Genomic DNA, 18,552 nt, shown 5'->3' with positions numbered 1-18,552 from the left:
CTCTGGGGCTCGGACGCCCTGGTGTCCCCAAACTCCGCGGACGGCCCCTCTTCCTTCCACACTCGCACATTCCGTTTTGGTCAAGAAAGTCTCCCGTGACACAGCACGTTCCACCCCGCCGCTCTGGCGTCTGTCACACCCGCACACACCATTCCCTGTCGCTTCCCCAGCCCGGAGTCCACCCACGCTGGCACACGGACAGGCCTCGACGACTGCCCTTCCCCGTGCCCCTCTCTCAGCTCACCAGGGCACACCTGGGCAGAGATACGGCAGGACACACACAGCCTCACGCAGACCCAAGCACACCCCAAGCACGCCCGGCGGGAGCGGTGACACTTGCATGCTCATCCCGGTAGGCACAGGTAGCTTGTGTGCCCCGAAACACAGCGTAGGGTGGGCACTTGCATGCACACAGCACATCCACCCTAGTGGCCTCCGGCGTGCTCCCCTAAACAGCCACCTCCAGGGCAGACACAGTGAGGCACTCGCAGGATGCTCATCTGCTGCACTCGGACACGCGGGCTTGCACTCCCATTCCTCCACCACGTGTCCAGCCACCCTGGGCCGCATGCCTGCCCACAAGCTTAGTGCAGCACCGCCTCCTGTGTGGACCCTCCAACCGCCTCATCGGCCGCCTCCGGGCACTCAGCACAGACGCCTGCCATGCGTGTGCATGGATGGGCTCGCACACTTGCACTTTTTTGTGGTACACTTGTTTGACACACCCGCACAGTTGCATCGGCGTTAGCCCATGCACTGGCACACCCACGTGTCCATCCAAACACGCCGGGCACACCGGGGCGCACACTCAGTGGCCCCGGCAGGCAGGCGAGTGGTACGGGCACGGGGAGCCCGCGTGCCCCCAGCAGAGGGCTATCTGCCTGCCCATCAGCGCTCGGATCTGCGGTGGTAAATGATGCATTCGATGGCGGGCGCATTTGTTGTGCGCTCTCTGAAAGGGCTCCGATAATCTGGAAGGCAGAGATAAGGAACACCATTTATTCCGCGGCACTTTGGAAACAGTTCCCAGCCCTGTACAACCCCATTCTCGGGCAGCCTCCGGGAGCCGGGCAGATAACGACTGGCTATTCATTATCTTCGCCGGGAACAAAGATTAGCCGGCCGAGATGAAAAATTACCCCGGACAGCGGCGCAGCCCCGCGCGGAGCCCCCTGCCCGCCACCACCGCCCGCGCCTTGGTGTCCCGCCCTGCCCGCGGCCCGCAGCTCATGCCCAGCCCATCCTCACCCGGCGCCCGGCCTCCCGCGCTTCCTTCGAGCTTGGCGGCTAAGCCCTGTCGGCCTTTCCATCTCAGTCTGTCCATCCCATCCTGCCCATCTTTCCTTTGCGTCCCCACTCTTCTCTCTGGGGCCCTTCTCACCCCTGTCCCTCTTCTCGCATTGGCTCTTTGAGCCTCTCTTTGAATCTCTCTATTTTTGTCTTATCTCTCTGTCCTCTCTTATCTCTCTCCTGTCTCTGTCCATGTCTCTGTGGTTATCACCTTCTTTGCTTTTATTCCCATCTTTCTGACCCTTTCTGCCACTTTTTAGTTGTTTATTTCTGTCTGTCTCCAAGTGTCCCCAAGCTCCAGGCCTGTCCCCACCAGTGCCTCTTCCTCATTGTTTTTTTAAAATCTGTCCTTGGGCCTCCCATCTCTTCCCCCACTCCTTGTCTCTCTGGATCTTTCTGTCACTGAATCTCCATTTCTCTTCATCCACCCCACCCTGAGGGCCCCACATCTCCAGGCCTCATACCTCCTGCCCTCTCAAGGCTGTGAACCTGGCCACAGACCAGAGACTGGAAGGCTCCAGCCAGCTCTGGCCTGGCCAGCCCAGCTCCGCCCAGTAGGCAGGAGGCAGGTGGGGTGGGGAGGTGCAAGGCCTGGAACCCCCTTTCCAAGGAAACAAGACAGAAGTAGAAAAGGCCCCGTAGGCACCCAGGCCCTGCTCCTGTGCTTCAGACAAGCTCGCCCATGCCCCTCCCCAGTGAGGCCCGGGGCCTTGGGATCGGGTGGTCCCAATGAGGACACCTCATTAGAGCAGTTATTCAGCATGGCGCTGGCGACAGCAGATAAGCCTTATCAGCTCATCTCCCCTCCCACAGACAGACAGAAAGTGCCCGAGCAAATGGTACCCTAGAGCTCCACTGGCGGCCTGCCCTGCTGGTTAAGGAAGGTCTGGATGGTGTGTGATCCGGCAGGATGCACACCCCGCGTGTCACCCAGGACACACTTTTCCACAGTCCACAGAACAGGGCAGTGCTGGCCACAGAAACATGCATTTCAAAAATGTAGTCATATACACAGTTGCCCACAACCCAGATACGCAGACACAAACACCCACCGCAACACACATCAATTCATACATGGAGCTGTACGTAGACATGCAGACACACTCGGATACATCTCCTCCTCCCCACCACCATTTCAAAGATACAATGATATACACTGATACCTATGCTGTTAAAGACAGATGGACATGCACATAGCCAAATGCATGTTCAAATACACAAACACAAACACACGCCCCAGCAGCCATCAATTAATAAAGAGAATTATACATGGATATCCAGACACATGCAACACACCACACACACACACCTACACATACACCAGTTCAAGGACACATGCAGATACCCAGGTACAAACTATTAAAGACACACACAGGCTAGGCGCAGTAGCTCACGCCTATAATCCCAGGACTTTGGGAAGCCGAGGTGGGAGGATTGCTTTAGCCCAGGAGTTTGGGACCAGTCTGGGCAACATAGTGAGACTGTGTTTCTACAAAAATAAAAATAAAAATAATTAGCCAGGCACGGTGGCACATGCCTGTGGTCCCAGATACTCAGGAGGCTGAGGTGGGAGGATGGCTTGAGTCTGGGAGGTTGAGGCTGCAGTAAGCGCTGATTGAACCGCTGCACTTCAGTCTGGGTAACAGATCAAGACCTTGTCTCAAGAAACAAAACAAAACAACAACAACAACAACAACAAAAATACACACAGTAACACATGCCTAGATACATGCACATACACACGCAAACACACACTCCAAAACACACCCATTCATAGACATGCCACACACTGCTACAGACACATGGGCAAACACCTGGAAATCCCCACCCCTCATTACATGAGTCTCTGACATGATGACCCCACAGACACAGAGCCAAAGGGATGCACAACCATTTCCACAGACACACTCTCTTGTGCCAAATTCCAGGGTCATGGAATAGCCACACTGTGACTTACTGCCCAATATACAAACTCTCAGGAACCCACAAGAAGAAAGGAACATACTCATACACCCAGTTTTGCAGACACTCCTGTGTGCTCCTAAGTGCACACAGACACACCTGGGCACACAGGACATAGACTCTGAGCCACATGCATAGAACACACACACAATGCAATAGTCACCACCAGATTTGGAGAAAGACCTATGGACAGCAGGGGTCACAAAGACCAGGGGACAGAAACACTCCTCTGGGGCACACCTGGGCACGGGAGCCCAGATTTCCCAGTCCTTCCAAGCCCAAGCACTTTCCCTCTGGGCTCAAGGTCCCCAGGCCACTTTCACTCTCCCTGATCTGCTGGAATGGGAATCAGGGGTGGGGGTGGGGGGACGCTGACTGGCTGGATCCCTTAGTAAGAACTTTGGCAGCACAAGGACTGGACTGTCTTTGCCCACAAACCCAGGGGCCTTCTGGGGATGAGGACTCCCACACTCACTTTCTCCCCTCCTCCTGCCTCCCACTTCTGTGAACAAGCCCTCTGCACACTTCCTTGCTTCCCCCATTGTGAGAGTCTGCCCCAAGGAGATGGGCCAGGGGGACACCAGACAGTGGACTTCTAAAGTGCTCAGGGGTCCCCCAGAGTTAGGAACTGGAGGGGGGTGGGACAGGGAGAGGGGCTGCGCCTGCACTTAGCTAAACCAGCCTGGCAGTGAGGGCGTCCTGAGTGTGAGCCCGAGTGCCGAGTTGCATCTGATTGTGTGGCCATGTGTGTCGGTGTGACCCAGGCCGTCTGTCTGAGGATGTCCTCGCGGCCACAGCTGTGTGCACATGTGCAGGGATGTGTGCGTGTCCGTGTGAGCACTCCTGGAAGTGGGTTGAAGACAGAGGAGCGGGCGTCTGTGTACCATTATCAGTGAGTGCGTGTGCTCACAGCTCCTGAGGGTCCCCGGGGAGAGTCTCAGTAAAGACGTGTCCCAAGCTTTCTGAGCAAGCATCCCTGAGGTCAGGGGCGCGCGTGTGCGCTCCGGAGAGGGTGGGAGCGGCCTGGAGTGTGGATGCGCAGGGTGTGCGCGCCCTGAGTGCCTAGCGGCCCTTGGCCGGCCAGGCGGCTGGACCTGGTAGGCCGGGTGCAGAGCCCCGGGTACCCTCCTGCCCCCTGCGGCGCTCCCGCCCCCGTCGCCACCCCCTGCCCCCCCGCAAAGTGATGTCGAAATAAAAAGCCGCGTTGCGGCCGGTGGGGGAGAGAGAGGCAGCGTGAGCGCGAGGAAGGTAGCGAGGCCAGCGTCGCCCCGGAACTCGCTGCTCAAGTCTGTCTATTGCCTGCCGCCACCTCCATCCTAGCAGGGCCCCGTCGCCCACCAGGCGGACAAAAGCGGTCCGCTGAACACCATGCGGCCGCTCGGCGTGCAGCCCAGGCTCTGCTGGTGAGCGCCGCCACCCCGCGCCCAGGTCCCGCGAGCCCGCCTGCCGCGCACCTCGCCCTGCTCCCAGCTCTGCTCCAGGCCCCGTCCGCCCGGGGGCGCCGCCCACCGCGCCTCGCTCGGTGAGTTTCTTCCACTTCCACCCTCCCTGGGCCCGGCCCTTCCCGCCCCCGGCCCGGCCCGCCAGGCACCCGAATCGCTTGGTCCGTTTGCCCTGTGGCCCCTACCTTTGGGGCTCGCCTTGGCCCTGCCAGAGACCGGAAACCCTGGTTATAGGGACTTCAACCAGAGGGAGTATTTGGTTACCTGGGCACAGCAGGCCCGCCTCGGGCCTCCTGTCTTCCCATTTCTCGGAGCCACAGGCCACGAGACCCTGGCATTCCCAGAGCCTCGCAAAGCACCCCCGCCTCCCGGCCCCCGAACTGGGGCCTTTGTCTCGGCCGCCCCCAATCCCCAGGCCACCGCGGCGGATGCGTCCGAGCCGGGCCGCCGAGTGGCGGCTGCACCTGCCGGCTGGTCCCGTGCGCCGGCTTTTCGCGGCTTAACCCAGCTCGCTCCTGCTTGCGCCCCCGCGCGCTGCGCCCCGCAGCCCTTTATCCTGTGTGACTGGGGTGCGTGTGGGGGAGAGCGCCGGGTCTGGAAGTCTCCCCCCGCCCCAAGCCGGAGTCGGAATCCGTTTAGTGGGATTTCAATAAGAATGGGGCCGCCGCGGGCTTGAAGATCTGCCGCCGGTAGGCGTAGACGGCGTTCTGGATCTGTCTGAAAACGGGGCATTTAAAATTATTCGGTGGTGGCCAGGCTTGAACTCCGCGTTGCTCCAACCACGAGGGGAAAGGCCCCGCGTTCAGGGACCCCGTGTGTGGCGACCGCTCCTTTACCGGAAAACAAGGAAGGAAATTCGTTGTTTTGGAAAAAGCCTCCTCTCCCGAGGTCGGGAACATCTGGTGGTGAGCTCCAGGTCTACGCAGGCACCCCGTGCTAGGATTCGTTTATGAGCAGGCAGGATTCGAGAACCAGGTAGGGCCCGTGCGGCAGCCGAGGCGTCTGGAGAGCGTTTCCCAGCCGGGCTGACAAATTGCAGACAAATTGTGCCTAACGAAACGGATTTACCAGTTGTCAGGCCGCTGGCCCCAAGTAAACCGTGGCTGTTCGTGGAGGAGGGAGAAGCACGGCCCGATTGTCTCCGGGTCTCAGCAGGGTTCCGCGGGGAGCCTGCCAGGCTTGAAGGTAGGGGTCAGAAGCGATATAGAATCTCGGAGGCGCCTGGGTCCAGGGTGCCGAGACACCTAGGACGTGGGGGCCACAGACTCTACGATTCCCAAAGACACAGAACAGTAATGAGGTGGGAGAGCCTGCACGGATGCCGAGGGAGGGAGCCTTCTGCTTTAAGGGGCTGGAATTGAACCTCAAAGAGCAGGAGGGGCCGTTATAGCAGTAGTCCCCCCGTTGGGAACCCCCTCTGGAGGGATGGCTGCTGGCCTGAGATCTAATGCCCCGGCTTTAAGGGAACTTCTGAGCCCATCTGCTAAGGCACCCCACTTCCTCCCCGTACCCCTCAAGGTTTATTGCCAGTGTGGGGCTGGGAGGCCGCTGGGTTGCGAATTAAATTTCTCTATGGAAGGTAGTCCCTTAGCAAATGGGTTTCCTTGACACCCCACCCCCAGCCCCACACCGCGGGCCAATTAGCTGCCCATAAGGAAAAGGCGAGAAGAATTAGGTTGCAAAGGGAGGGCAAACTTATGGTCCCAAAGGGGCCGCCTCGGATGAGCTAACTTTAAACAAAGGGCTCAGAGGGGAGGGCTGGACGGCCGGGGAGACCTGGGCAGCTCTGTGTCCCCACCTGGCACCCGCGGCTTAGTAGAGGCCTGAGAAGCACTCTAGAACCGGGCACCAGATCTGCTACCTCCCCAGCTCCCAGGCAGAAGCACCCAGGTCAAATGGTGGCGATCGCCGCTGTGAGTTCTCGGGCCACTTGAAAAGGATCCTTCGAAAATTCTGCTTCCTGGCCGACCTTCTCCAGTCCTCAGAGAAATCTTGTTCCCAAGTAAGGAAAGTGACAGCTTCTTAATGTGATCAAAGGCAGCGCCAGCATTTCCAACTATGCTCCCGAACGAACAAAATACTGAAAAAGGGAACGCGTCCCTCTAAAGGTGTTTTGGGGACCCCAAAGTTCCAGCCCATAAATTGGAGTAAATCTGCTCTCACCAGGCCTGGAACAGCGCCTCAAGACCCCAGCCGACTCTGGGGGCTGCGTTGACCCTCCCCGGGAGTTTGTTTGGGGCCCAAGGTGGGAGGACCATGTCTTCGGCCTAATGGGGAGGGGCCCGGTTGGTGTCCCTCGGTCTGCCTGGCACACACAGACATTGTCGAGCGCGGGTCCCTCTTTATTGGCCAGCTGGGCGCCCTGCTACCTGGCGTCGCATTTCTCTCTCCCAGGCGGGTTCGTTTCCGCCAGAGAATGCAGCAGTCCCGCATCCTACGCAGGACCTGCAACCGAGGTGGAGGCTTCGGTCAAGCCGACTCCTGCCTGCGTTGTCGAGCAAGGCAACCCCAAGGCCTGAAAGGACCTGGCAGAACTCCTCTTTCCTTTTTTTCCTCTACACCGGATTGCGGGCAAGGAGGCTGGTTCGGGTCTCCCGAGGCCCCTGCTCAAGCACTCCTTAACCGTCCTGCTAAGCCCCTCTGTGCGGCGATTTTCTGAGCTGCCGAGCGGGGTAATTAAATCCCCTCCCTCGCTCCGCTCTGCGTCAGGCAGGCGGCAGCGCAGGGCTGACGTTTGGGCAGGGGACTCAGCCAGGCTGGCCACCTCCACTACCGCAGTGGCCGGGACCCTGCCGCGGAGGGGTTAGACGCCGAGCTCGCTGCGCTGAAACTGGGAATACACACAGAACGCGGGGAGGGGGGGGGGTAATTTTTACCGCGCCGGTGGGAGAAAAAGGCGAATTACCTGCTTTCCCGAGGGCCGCGCGTAGCCACTTCCCTGAGAGCCGCGGCACCGATCGCGGCCGGGCGGGAAGCTTCCGCTCGGTCCTGGCGTTCACAGCCCAGCGGCCAGCTGCTGGTCTGCCTCCCGCGCTGGGTCCCAGGGTTCGCGCTCGAGCGGGGCAGCTTTGCCGGACACGGGGGATTATCCCTGGGGACGCGGTGTCTTTCAGAGGGTCTTGCTAGTCTCCGGAGACGCCAAATAGGCTCGAGCTCCGCGGCGATCTCATTTTACGAGTTGATGAAGAATCGTAAGCTAAAGGATGGGAAAAGTTGAGAGACAGACGGACGGAGAGACAGTGGGCCCCGGCGGGACCGCACGCGTTGAGGGGAACGCCAACCGGGAGGCACGGAGACTGCTCACCTGCCCGGCCTGGCCGCGGAGGCCCGGCGCCAAGGGCCTCGCGCTCGGCCTCCCGCCCCCTGCGCGGCTTCCCGGGCTGGCGCCGGCCTCCGCTCCCGCAGAGTGGAGTTCCGAGCAGACCGGGCTCCGCGCGCTCCAGCGTGGAGGGGAGCGGGAGGCTTAGCAGGCGGCTCGGGCAGGCAGGTCCCCCAAGGGCACGAGACGCGCTGGTTCCCAGCCCAATGGAGCTCTGCGCCCCCCAGCCCCGCGCTTTACCTGCGCTGAGGCCTCGGACAGACAAACGGACGCCAGACGCCTAGGCAGGAGGAGGCCTCAGCCTGAGCCGGCGGCCCCTTGGCGCTGCCCTGAACTGGCCTGGGAGGGGGTGACGGGGGCGCGCCCGCGGAGCTGGGCCCAGCCGGGCGCCCCCGGAGCCGAGGGGACCGAGGGCTTTCCTCCCTCCTCGGATTATTAAAAAGTTCATTTCCTGGCGAATCGGGTGACGTCAGGGGCTCGGCGTCGCGGTGGCGGGGCCGCCCGGCCGGAGAAGCCGCCTCCAGTTACCCAATTACCGACTGTCAATCCCGCCGCCCCTCCCCCACTCTCCCGGGGGTGGCCGGGACCCCAGCCCTCCTCCTGCCCGCGACCCACCTGGGGGCCCTCTGGACATCTACCCCGGGAGCCTCGGGCCCAACAGGGAAGAGGGCTGGAGGACACTGTTGAGTCCCCCCAGTACTCGGCACCTGTCTAGGTCCCCCAAAATGCCTTTGTCCTGGACCTCCCTCCTCGGCCCGGGGCTCCCTTCGAGCCTCCGTCTCCCCAGTCTGTACAATGGGAGGGAGGAAGACTTGTGCGCCCGGCCCACACGAACCATAGAGCCGATCTCCGGGCTAGAAGTGAGTGGGGAGCACTTCCAGGTGACTTAGAAGACGGAGACCTCAGACCACCGCCTCCCCCTCACCAGAGGCCACCTCGGGGAGCCCCCCCCCGGAGGAAAAAAAATGCCACCTCTTGCCCGGGGGCGTCCCCCTCCAGCTGGCGCCGGCGCCAGTCCGGGTCTCCACGGCCTCGCCCCAGGCAATTGGGCCCGTTGGCCTGCGAAGGCCACGCCCGGGGAGGGGTGCCCCCTCCCCCTTTCTGGAGCCACCGGCCCGGCCACCTCCACTGGGTCAAGCACAGCCCTGAGCGGCCGCGTGTCCGAGGCCCAGGTGCCCTCTAGAGCCCTGTAGTTCCTGCCCCTCTCTGCCCCTCTCGGCTCCTGCTGTGCCGCCGCTGTCTTCCGAACCCTCCCAACCCCCAGTCCACCCAGACAGCGCCCGAGCTAGGGGAGGGAACGGTCTGGGTAGGTAACTGCGCTCGGACTGACCACGTTCAGCGGTGAAGGAGCGTGGCGGGGTTAGGGTCTCGGGGAGAGGTCATCCAGAGGGTGCGCGGCCCGGGCTCCTGGGGAGGGGGCAGTTGGGGGTTAGTTACTGCTAGGGAGGCCCAGAGCATCGAGGGATCCCGGAGTGTTCGCAAGAGGGGCTGCAGGGGTCGGGCCTTGGGGTGAGGGTCCCTTAGTGGTGGGGCGCGTTGGCAGCAAGGGCCGCCAGGAGCGCGCGGGGAGGGGGCCCGCCGGCCGAAGGGGGCCGGCCCGCGGGTCAGTCCCGGAGTCCAGCGGTTCGGGAATTGCGGACGCAGCCAATGGGAGGCGGAGGCTGGGAGGCGCGCGGCGTTGATTGGCTGGCTTGGGCTTCTTAGGCGTGCGCGGCCCCCGCTTCATGTCTGTGCAGGAGTCGGCAGCTGGCGCCAGGGCGGCCGGAGGATGCCGAGGGGCCGGAGCCGGGCGGGCCCGAGGCCGAGGCGCACTCTACCCCCAGCTCCTACCCTGTAAGCCCCGCCAGTCTCCGGACGTGCTGTCCCTGGGCCCGTCGCCCTCGGGGCTCCCGCCGGAACTCCTTCACTCTCAGAGGCCGAGTCCCTCCCCTCCCCACGGCTGCGTGTGTAAGTTTGGGGTTTGAGAGCCGGCTGGGGGCCTGGGGGCGCTCCTAGCTTTGAGGGGACTCTGGGGGGACTTAGGGCGGGGGGCCAGGCTGCGGGCGACTGCTTTGGTGTGCTTTGTTGAGAGGTCCTGATTGTGCCGCTTAGTACTGCATTCAGGGGGCTGCGTGTGCATGTTTTCGGGGTTGAGATCAGTATGTGTATCTGGCGCCAAGTGTGGGTGTGTGCGTGTCGCTGGGATCAAGTGCCACACTGGGTGCCCGGGCGCCTGTCTCCAACTTTTGAGTCTGTGTTCATGTGTTTGTCTACCGGGCGGGGGGGCTCAGTGTGAGTGTCTGACTGAAGTGCTGCTCTGTGCGTTTGTTGGGGTCACTGGTGTCGGGACCTGTCCCCGGGTGTGACCCCATGTGCACGGGTGTGTGATTCTGGAGCCGCGGGTCACCACGTGAGTGTGCGTGGCTGCACCCCCTCCCCCGCCTTCCTTTCGTTTTGAGCCTTGGGCTTTCCTCCCACCCGGGACTGGTGCTCTTTCTCGCCAGATCTGGGCTGGGGCTCCGTGGCGCGCGGGACACCTCGTGGTGGGACTTTGGGGGGTGTCAGGCGCTGGCGGCACGCCTCACGCCCCCTTCCTCGCGCAGGGCCGTTGCCGTCTGCACCCAGACCCTGAGCCGCCGCCGCCGGCCATGGAGGTGGCGCCGGAGCAGCCGCGCTGGATGGCGCACCCGGCCGTGCTGAATGCGCAGCACCCCGACTCACACCACCCGGGCCTGGCGCACAACTACATGGAACCCGCGCAGCTGCTGCCTCCAGACGAGGTGGACGTCTTCTTCAATCACCTCGACTCGCAGGGCAACCCCTACTATGCCAACCCCGCTCACGCGCGGGCGCGCGTCTCCTACAGCCCCGCGCACGGTGAGCACTGGGCCCGTGGTGATGAGAACCCAGGCGCCGCGCGCCAGGCGAGGGAGGGGAGGAGGGCCCGTCTGCTTGCTTCCCGGATGTAGGATCCGCAGGAATCGAGCTGCTGAAAAATCGGGGCGGGAGAGGTGGGAGCAGCGGCCGATTGGGGAGGGTGTGGGACCCGCAGGGTTTCTGCCCACTTCCAGCTGGCCCGTGAGGGTTCCCTGTAGGGTCTGTCCGGTGGGGTTCCTTCTATGCCACTTGTCCTTCAGCTTGGACTGACATTCCTGATTATTACCGGTGGGGTATTATGTTTCTGGCTTTCTTTGGGGAGGGGACGACTGCTGGTTCTGGGAGTCGTGATCTCATGTCTGTCAGGGGCGTCCCTAGCTCTGCCTACCCTGATCTTTCTGGCCACCCTGATCCTCTCTCTCTCTGCCCGCAGCCCGCCTGACCGGAGGCCAGATGTGCCGCCCACACTTGTTGCACAGCCCGGGTTTGCCCTGGCTGGACGGGGGCAAAGCAGCCCTCTCTGCCGCTGCGGCCCACCACCACAACCCCTGGACCGTGAGCCCCTTCTCCAAGACGCCACTGCACCCCTCAGCTGCTGGAGGCCCTGGAGGCCCACTCTCTGTGTACCCAGGGGCTGGGGGTGGGAGCGGAGGAGGCAGCGGGAGCTCAGTGGCCTCCCTCACCCCTACAGCAGCCCACTCTGGCTCCCACCTTTTCGGCTTCCCACCCACGCCACCCAAAGAAGTGTCTCCTGACCCTAGCACCACGGGGGCTGCGTCTCCAGCCTCATCTTCCGCGGGGGGTAGTGCAGCCCGAGGAGAGGACAAGGACGGCGTCAAGTACCAGGTGTCACTGACGGAGAGCATGAAGATGGAAAGTGGCAGTCCCCTGCGCCCAGGCCTAGCCACTATGGGCACCCAGCCTGCTACACACCACCCCATCCCCACCTACCCCTCCTATGTGCCGGCGGCTGCCCACGACTACAGCAGCGGACTCTTCCACCCCGGAGGCTTCCTGGGGGGACCGGCCTCCAGCTTCACCCCTAAGCAGCGCAGCAAGGCTCGTTCCTGTTCAGGTAAAGGCAGGTGCTGGGGACTTCGTGGAAGAGGGGAGCATTTGCGTTTTTGTGGTGGGGGGCTGTGACTTGGGAGAGGGGGCAGTGTCGGTTTCCCAGATCTGGGGATGGGTGATGTTTCTCTCTAATAGCCCCCAACAGATGTTTGAGACCCCCGGGTCAGGGAGAGGAGACTCTAAAACTTTTGCCATTTTCTTAAGTGCTTCCAGTGTACCCCCAAAGTTCAGTTCCTTGCCCCAGGGTTGGTCACTGCCTGACCAGAACACAGAACAGGAATTCCCCCTTTCCCTCCCTGAATCTTAAGTGAAAATTCAAGCCACCTCAGGACTTAGCATGTGAAGCGAGGGAAGTGAGTCTGTATGTGCATGTGTTTGGGAGCGCGTGTGCATGTGTGTACGTGTGTCTGTGTGCATGTTGTGTGTGCATGTTTCAGGCACTCCGGAGGTTCCAGACCCTTAAGGAATCTGGGTCTCTAACTCAGTCAGTCTGATCTTGGGATTTCGATGGCTCCCTGATCTCCTCGGGATATTTACCCCAGAGCAAAATTCCCAGGACCTGCTCCTGCTCCCTGCCCTCACCAGGCCCTTCCCTCTCCCTCCCTGAGGGCTGGAGTGAGGGGATGAAGCCGCAGTGCCCCCGCCCCTTTTCCCGCAGCTGGCTGGGGCCAAACTGGGTTTGTCCAAGAATCTGGCCACAGAGCATAAACCCAGAAACTCGTGGCTAGTGTGGAGTTCCTGCTGTCCATGTCTCTTTCCCGAATCCCTTTGAGCCACAGAGGGGGAAGGTTTTTAAAACAGTTACTCCTGAGTGCAGGAACCACCTTCTCTTGCCAGTCTGTACTCCTCATTTAGTTTAAACTAAATCAAGAACAACTTCCTGGGGAACACGATGCCAGGCAGTGAGCCTGCTCAACTTGGTCCCCAGCCCCAGCCCCCGCTGGCCCCAGCACCCGCTGAGCCCCGGCTCAGGGTCCTAGTTCTGCTCAGACCCGTCAGCTTGCCTTTTCTCGGTCCTTTCTCCTGTTTGTTTTGCATTTTATTTGAATTCCAGATGGTCTTTTAATTGAAAAAAAAAATACAAACAAAAAAAACCAAGGCCACTTATCTAAAAAAGAAAGAGCTTATTATTTATTTTATTTTAAAGAACAACAACTTCGATCCATTATTTCCAGGACTCAGAAAAATTCTAAAGCTTTGGTGGAAGAGGAGAAAAGTTGGGGAGAAAGAGGGAAATGCTTCTGGACTTAGAGCAGAAAGACGGGGTGGGGCAGACACAGTTGGGTAGAAAGGAGAGGGACAAAAGAGGAGAGGGGAAGAGACGCGCCAGAGCGGGAAGGAGAGAGCCTCCTGGGCCCGGCCAGGTTGAGCTGGGTGACTCCTGCTACCACCCTACCCTCGGCAAAGTTTGCAGTAAATACCCTCCTGGTTGCTCCAGAACGCCTGAGGCTCTGGGCCCCTCCTCCCCTCCTCTTTCGTTTCCATCCCTCCTCTTGAGGATTGGAAGCAGGGGATTTGGCTTTAAACGACTCTGGACCTGCGCCCTCTCCCATGTGGGAGACCCTCTGGTCCCTCTTCCTGCCCAGGCTGTTGCAGCCAGGCCCAGGCCAACCGTGTGCCTGAGAGGCACCGGCACTGCTCCGCCGGCTGCTTTCCTGCCCTGGACTCCCTCCCGAGAAGTTGTCGGTTAAGCAGGCCCCCGTGTCTTTCCCTGTTCCCCTGCAGAAGGCCGGGAGTGTGTCAACTGTGGGGCCACAGCCACCCCTCTCTGGCGGCGGGACGGCACCGGCCACTACCTGTGCAATGCCTGTGGCCTCTACCACAAGATGAATGGGCAGAACCGGCCACTCATCAAGCCCAAGCGAAGACTGGTAGGAGCAGGCACAGGTGGCTGGGAGGGGGCTGCTGGGCAGGAGCTGGCGGTTAATTACAGGGGAAAAAAACTCCTTCAAATGCAGACGCTTTGCCGCTTGAAATCCTCTTTTATCATGAAAAGCACTGGGATGTCAGTTGGGGTCGTCTCTCTTTCTGGCCAGATTCTTTTGGGCCAGATTTCCTCCTCGGGTATAGGGAGCCCACCGGGCACCCTTGCGCCACCCCACTCTGCTCCGGGATCCCCAAAGTTGAGTGTCCACGGGCTGAACTCCTGTCCTCTGGCCTCTGCTTAGCTCTTTTTTAAAAATAGGGCCATGAAGTACTTTTCCTTGTGGCTCAGCCCTCCCCGACAGCCCCGCTCACAAGCTCCTCGTGCTTATTTAAATAAAACACAAACTCACACCGGCCACTAAAAAAACCTGCCCTTTATTATTTTTCCATGGAGTCACCTATACTGTGTATTTTCATTTGAGTGATTTTTAAAAAATGCCCTTTCGGATCTCCTGCCGGAGTTTCCTATCCGGACATCTGCAGCCTGAAGATAAGGAAACTTCGTGTATCTGTTTCCGGACTCTGCGAATTTTTAGAGTCTCCTCAGCTCAGTCCTGCCTCTCGCTGGGCTGTTTTGAAATTTCTAATACCCTCCACTCTGCAAATAATGCGTAAAATGCTAAGAATAATAAATATATTTTTTCAGGGCGAAGTGATTTATGAGGCTTAAATCGTTCCCTGGTTTGGGGGCCTTTTTTCCCCTGGAGCGAGGGCGGGGTGAGGCCCGGGTGGGGGTAGAGGTGGAGGACGCGGCGTTGGCCCCTGAGTCAGAATTCCAGCTTCAGGCTGCTTACTCACCCCTCCCTGCCCCCGCGGCTGCAGTCCCTCTGTCCCTTCTGTGACCAGGCTTGGGCCTGGGGCAGTTCCAGGCTCTGCAGGCCTCAGCCCCCAGCCCCCCACACTCGCCACCTGGCGCACTCCCGCCTGCAGTTCTCTGGGAAGTGTTGGGGGACCCCCTCTGTCACTGTGGGGCTGGCGTTGGTGGAACCGGGAGAGGGGATCTGTTTTCTTGGGTAAAGCCTCCCTCTAGCTTCTCTCTGCAAGGACCAGGCGCTCATTTCCAGACCCTACCTCTGCCAGGCATTTCCTGAGGGACTAGGACTCAGAGGGGCTGCTGGGTGGTTAAAGCTCTAAGGGTTGGGGTATGGGGGGCTGGATGGGGGGGATCAGCACTCACATCAGCTGGAGAGATGGAAAAGTTCTGTGTCTGCACTGCCCACTGTGGTAGCCCCTGGCCACATGTGAATATTGATCACTTGAAATGTGGCTCGTGCAATTGAGGGAACTGGGTTTTTAATTTGGTTAATTTGTAGTTAGATCTTATTTAAATGGCTGCCTGTGGCCAGCTGCTACAGTGTTGGACGGTGCAGCTCTGCACTCTGTAAACCTGCGCTGGCCTCAGCGACACTGACTCACCCAGGATTATGGATTTTGAGCGGAGTCGTGCTAGAGGAGACACAGAATCGGCCCCAGATCCAGGGGCTCGAGGGGGACCAAGCCGGCTCAGCCTCAGGATGCCTGTGCTACTAGAGAGCCCTTCTCAGGGCCTCAGTTTCCCCATTTATGGAGTTAGAGCGCAGGGTAGTTGGGGGAGGTAGCTAATTCTCCCCTGTAGCTCTTGCAATCCCGTTGATTCTAACATCAGGCTTCTGAGAGTTCTTTATTTCAAAGTTCTGTGAGTCTTGACTTATATCGTTCTCAAATTCTAAAATTCCATGGTTCTGAGATGCTTTGATTCCCATGTGAGATTTAGCCCTCCTTGACTGAGCTGGTGGGGACTGGGGGTGGAGCGAGGGCCAGGGAGGGGGGTCGAGGTGGGCGTGGGAGTCCAGCCTACTGACGCTGCCTTGCCCTCCCAGTCGGCCGCCAGAAGAGCCGGCACCTGTTGTGCAAATTGTCAGACGACAACCACCACCTTATGGCGCCGAAACGCCAACGGGGACCCTGTCTGCAACGCCTGTGGCCTCTACTACAAGCTGCACAATGTGAGTGCGCCCCGCCCCGGCCACCCCGCCCCTCCCAGGGGACCTCTGCGCTTTGTGCTGCCAGGCAAGAGGCCCCAGCCACAATATCCAGCTTGGCTTGGCTTGGGAAGCTGCTGCCCTGAGTGAGCGCCAGAAGGGCTTCCCGTAAGAGGGGGCGCCTTGCCTCTGCTCAGGAGGTGGAGCTGGCTAGGACAGGGTCTCAGGGGCTAGGGAAGTGGTTTCTCTGCTTAAAAAGGGTCAGGGTGGAGGGGAGGACTTCAGTTGGCTGGGCAGTGCTGGCATGCGGTGGGCAGAGCCAGGGAGGGTGTGGGTCAGCCCCATATGCCAGAACCCGCCCTTCCTGGAATGGTAGCCATCTGGTGATGGGACTATGAAGGTCGGGCACAATTCCTGGCTTCCTGGGACCCTCAGCTTGACCTGCCTCTGGTCCACGCTGTGGCGGGGTGGGAGGAATGTTGCTGGAGGAAGGAACTGGCCCTCTGAAAACTGGTGGTTGCCTCTAGGTTAACAGGCCACTGACCATGAAGAAGGAAGGGATCCAGACTCGGAACCGGAAGATGTCCAACAAGTCCAAGAAGAGCAAGAAAGGGGCGGAGTGCTTCGAGGAGCTGTCAAAGTGCATGCAGGAGAAGTCGTCCCCCTTCAGTGCAGCTGCCCTGGCTGGACATATGGCACCTGTGGGCCACCTCCCGCCCTTCAGCCACTCCGGACACATCCTGCCCACTCCGACGCCCATCCACCCCTCCTCCAGCCTCTCCTTCGGCCACCCCCACCCGTCCAGCATGGTGACCGCCATGGGCTAGGGAACAGATGGACGTCGAGGACCGGGCACTCCCGGGATGGGTGGACCAAACCCTTAGCAGCCCAGCATTTCCCGAAGGCCGACACCACTCCTGCCAGCCCGGCTCGGCCCAGCACCCCCTCTCCTGGAGGGCGCCCAGCAGCCTGCCAGCAGTTACTGTGAATGTTCCCCACCGCTGAGAGGCTGCCTCCGCACCTGACCGCTGCCCAGGTGGGGTTTCCTGCATGGACAGTTGTTTGGAGAACAACAAGGACAACTTTATGGAGAGAAAAGGAGGGGATGGGACAGACGAAGGCAACCATTTTTAGAAGGAAAAAGGATTAGGCAAAAATAATTTATTTTGCTCTTGTTTCTAACAAGGACTTGGAGACTTGGTGGTCTGAGCTGTCCCAAGTCCTCCGGTTCTTCCTCGGGATTGGCGGGTCCACTTGCCAGGGCTCTGGGGGCAGATTTGTGGGGACCTCAGCCTGCACCCTCTTCTCCTCTGGCTTCCCTCTCTGAAATAGCCGAACTCCAGGCTGGGCTGAGCCAAAGCCAGAGTGGCCACGGCCCAGGGAGGGTGAGCTGGTGCCTGCTTTGACGGGCCAGGCCCTGGAGGGCAGAGACAATCACGGGCGGTCCTGCACAGATTCCCAGGCCAGGGCTGGGTCACAGGAAGGAAACAACATTTTCTTGAAAGGGGAAACGTCTCCCAGATCGCTCCCTTGGCTTTGAGGCCGAAGCTGCTGTGACTGTGTCCCCTTACTGAGCGCAAGCCACAGCCTGTCTTGTTTGTCAGGTGGACCCTGTAAATACATCCTTTTTCTGCTAACCCTTCAACCCCCTCGCCTCCTACTCTGAGACAAAAGAAAAATATTAAAAAAATGCATAAGCTTAACTCGCTGATGAGTTAATTGTTTTATTTTTAAACTCTTTTTGGGTCCAGTTGATTGTACGTAGCCACAGGAGCCCTGCTATGAAAGGAATAAAACCTACACACAAGGTTGGAGCTTTGCAATTCTTTTTGGAAAAGAGCTGGGATCCCACGGCCCTAGTATGAAAGCTGGGGGTGGGGAGGGGCCTTTGCTGCCCTTGGTTTCTGGGGGCTGGTTGGCATTTGCTGGCCTGGCGGGGGGTGAAGGCAGGAGTGGGGGGCAGGTCAGGACCAGGACCCAGGGAGAGGCTGTGTCCCTGCTGGGGTCTCAGGTCCAGCTTTACTGTGGCTGTCTGGATCCTTCCCAAGGTACAGCTGTATATAAACGTGTCCCGAGCTTAGATTCTGTATGCGGTGACGGCGGGGTGTGGTGGCCTGTGAGGGGCCCCTGGCCCAGGAGGAGGATTGTGCTGATGTAGTGACCAAGTGCAACATGGGCGGGCAGTCGCTGCAGGGAGCACCACGGCCAGAAGTAACTTATTTTGTACTAGTGTCCGCATAAGAAAAAGAATCGGCAGTATTTTCTGTTTTTATGTTTTATTTGGCTTGTTTTATTTTGGATTAGTGAACTAAGTTATTGTTAATTATGTACAACATTTATATATTGTCTGTAAAAAATGTATGCTATCCTCTTATTCCTTTAAAGTGAGTACTGTTAAGAATAATAAAATACTTTTTGTGAATGCCCCTGGCCTGTCTTGTGGGCTCCCAGGGTGCTGAGTCCCGGGTGTGAATTTGGGCAGCCAGATTGCATTGCTTTTGTCGCCGGGGTGGCTGCGAGGGGAAAGCCCCTGGAATCCAGGATGGGGCCTCTGTTGGGCCTGGGTCTGATTTTGCCACTGACGTCCTGAGGCTCCTCCCCTGAACTGCTCCCATCTGGATTTCCCGTCACTGCACCAGGGGTCCTAGTGAATGGGAAGATACTGGGGAGGTGCAGGGAGGCCGTGGTTTCTCCAGCCTGTGGTCCACCCCTGAGGGCTCAACGA

General features: G+C 59.8%; 1 protein-coding gene and 1 long non-coding RNA gene across 2 annotated transcripts; one reads left to right on the top strand and one right to left on the bottom strand.

The window, feature by feature from the left end:
* Positions 1 to 6,309: 6,309 nt before the first annotated feature.
* On the bottom strand, positions 6,310 to 8,537 carry LOC103783426 (uncharacterized). Its single transcript, XR_010111647.1, has 3 exons — positions 8,254 to 8,537; positions 7,600 to 7,890; positions 6,310 to 7,139 (listed from the first exon to the last, which is right to left on the bottom strand). It is a non-coding gene; the product is annotated as an uncharacterized LOC103783426 (long non-coding RNA).
* A 1,208-nt stretch (positions 8,538 to 9,745) lies between these two features.
* GATA2 (GATA binding protein 2) lies at positions 9,746 to 18,249 on the top strand. The gene is made up of 6 exons (XM_008954763.5): positions 9,746 to 9,960; positions 10,596 to 10,869; positions 11,303 to 11,944; positions 13,666 to 13,811; positions 15,726 to 15,851; positions 16,355 to 18,249. Exons 2-6 carry the CDS (start codon positions 10,641 to 10,643, stop codon positions 16,652 to 16,654), a joined length of 1,443 nt encoding a protein of 480 aa, XP_008953011.1. The 5' UTR covers positions 9,746 to 9,960; positions 10,596 to 10,640; the 3' UTR covers positions 16,655 to 18,249.
* Positions 18,250 to 18,552: the final 303 nt, after the last annotated feature.

Source organism: Pan paniscus, chromosome 2 (assembly GCF_029289425.2).
Source record: "Pan paniscus chromosome 2, NHGRI_mPanPan1-v2.0_pri, whole genome shotgun sequence".
Classification (NCBI taxonomy): Eukaryota; Metazoa; Chordata; class Mammalia; order Primates; family Hominidae; genus Pan; species Pan paniscus.
The sequence above is the reverse complement of the archived record's forward strand: the minus strand, read 5'-3'. Positions and strand labels throughout refer to the sequence as shown.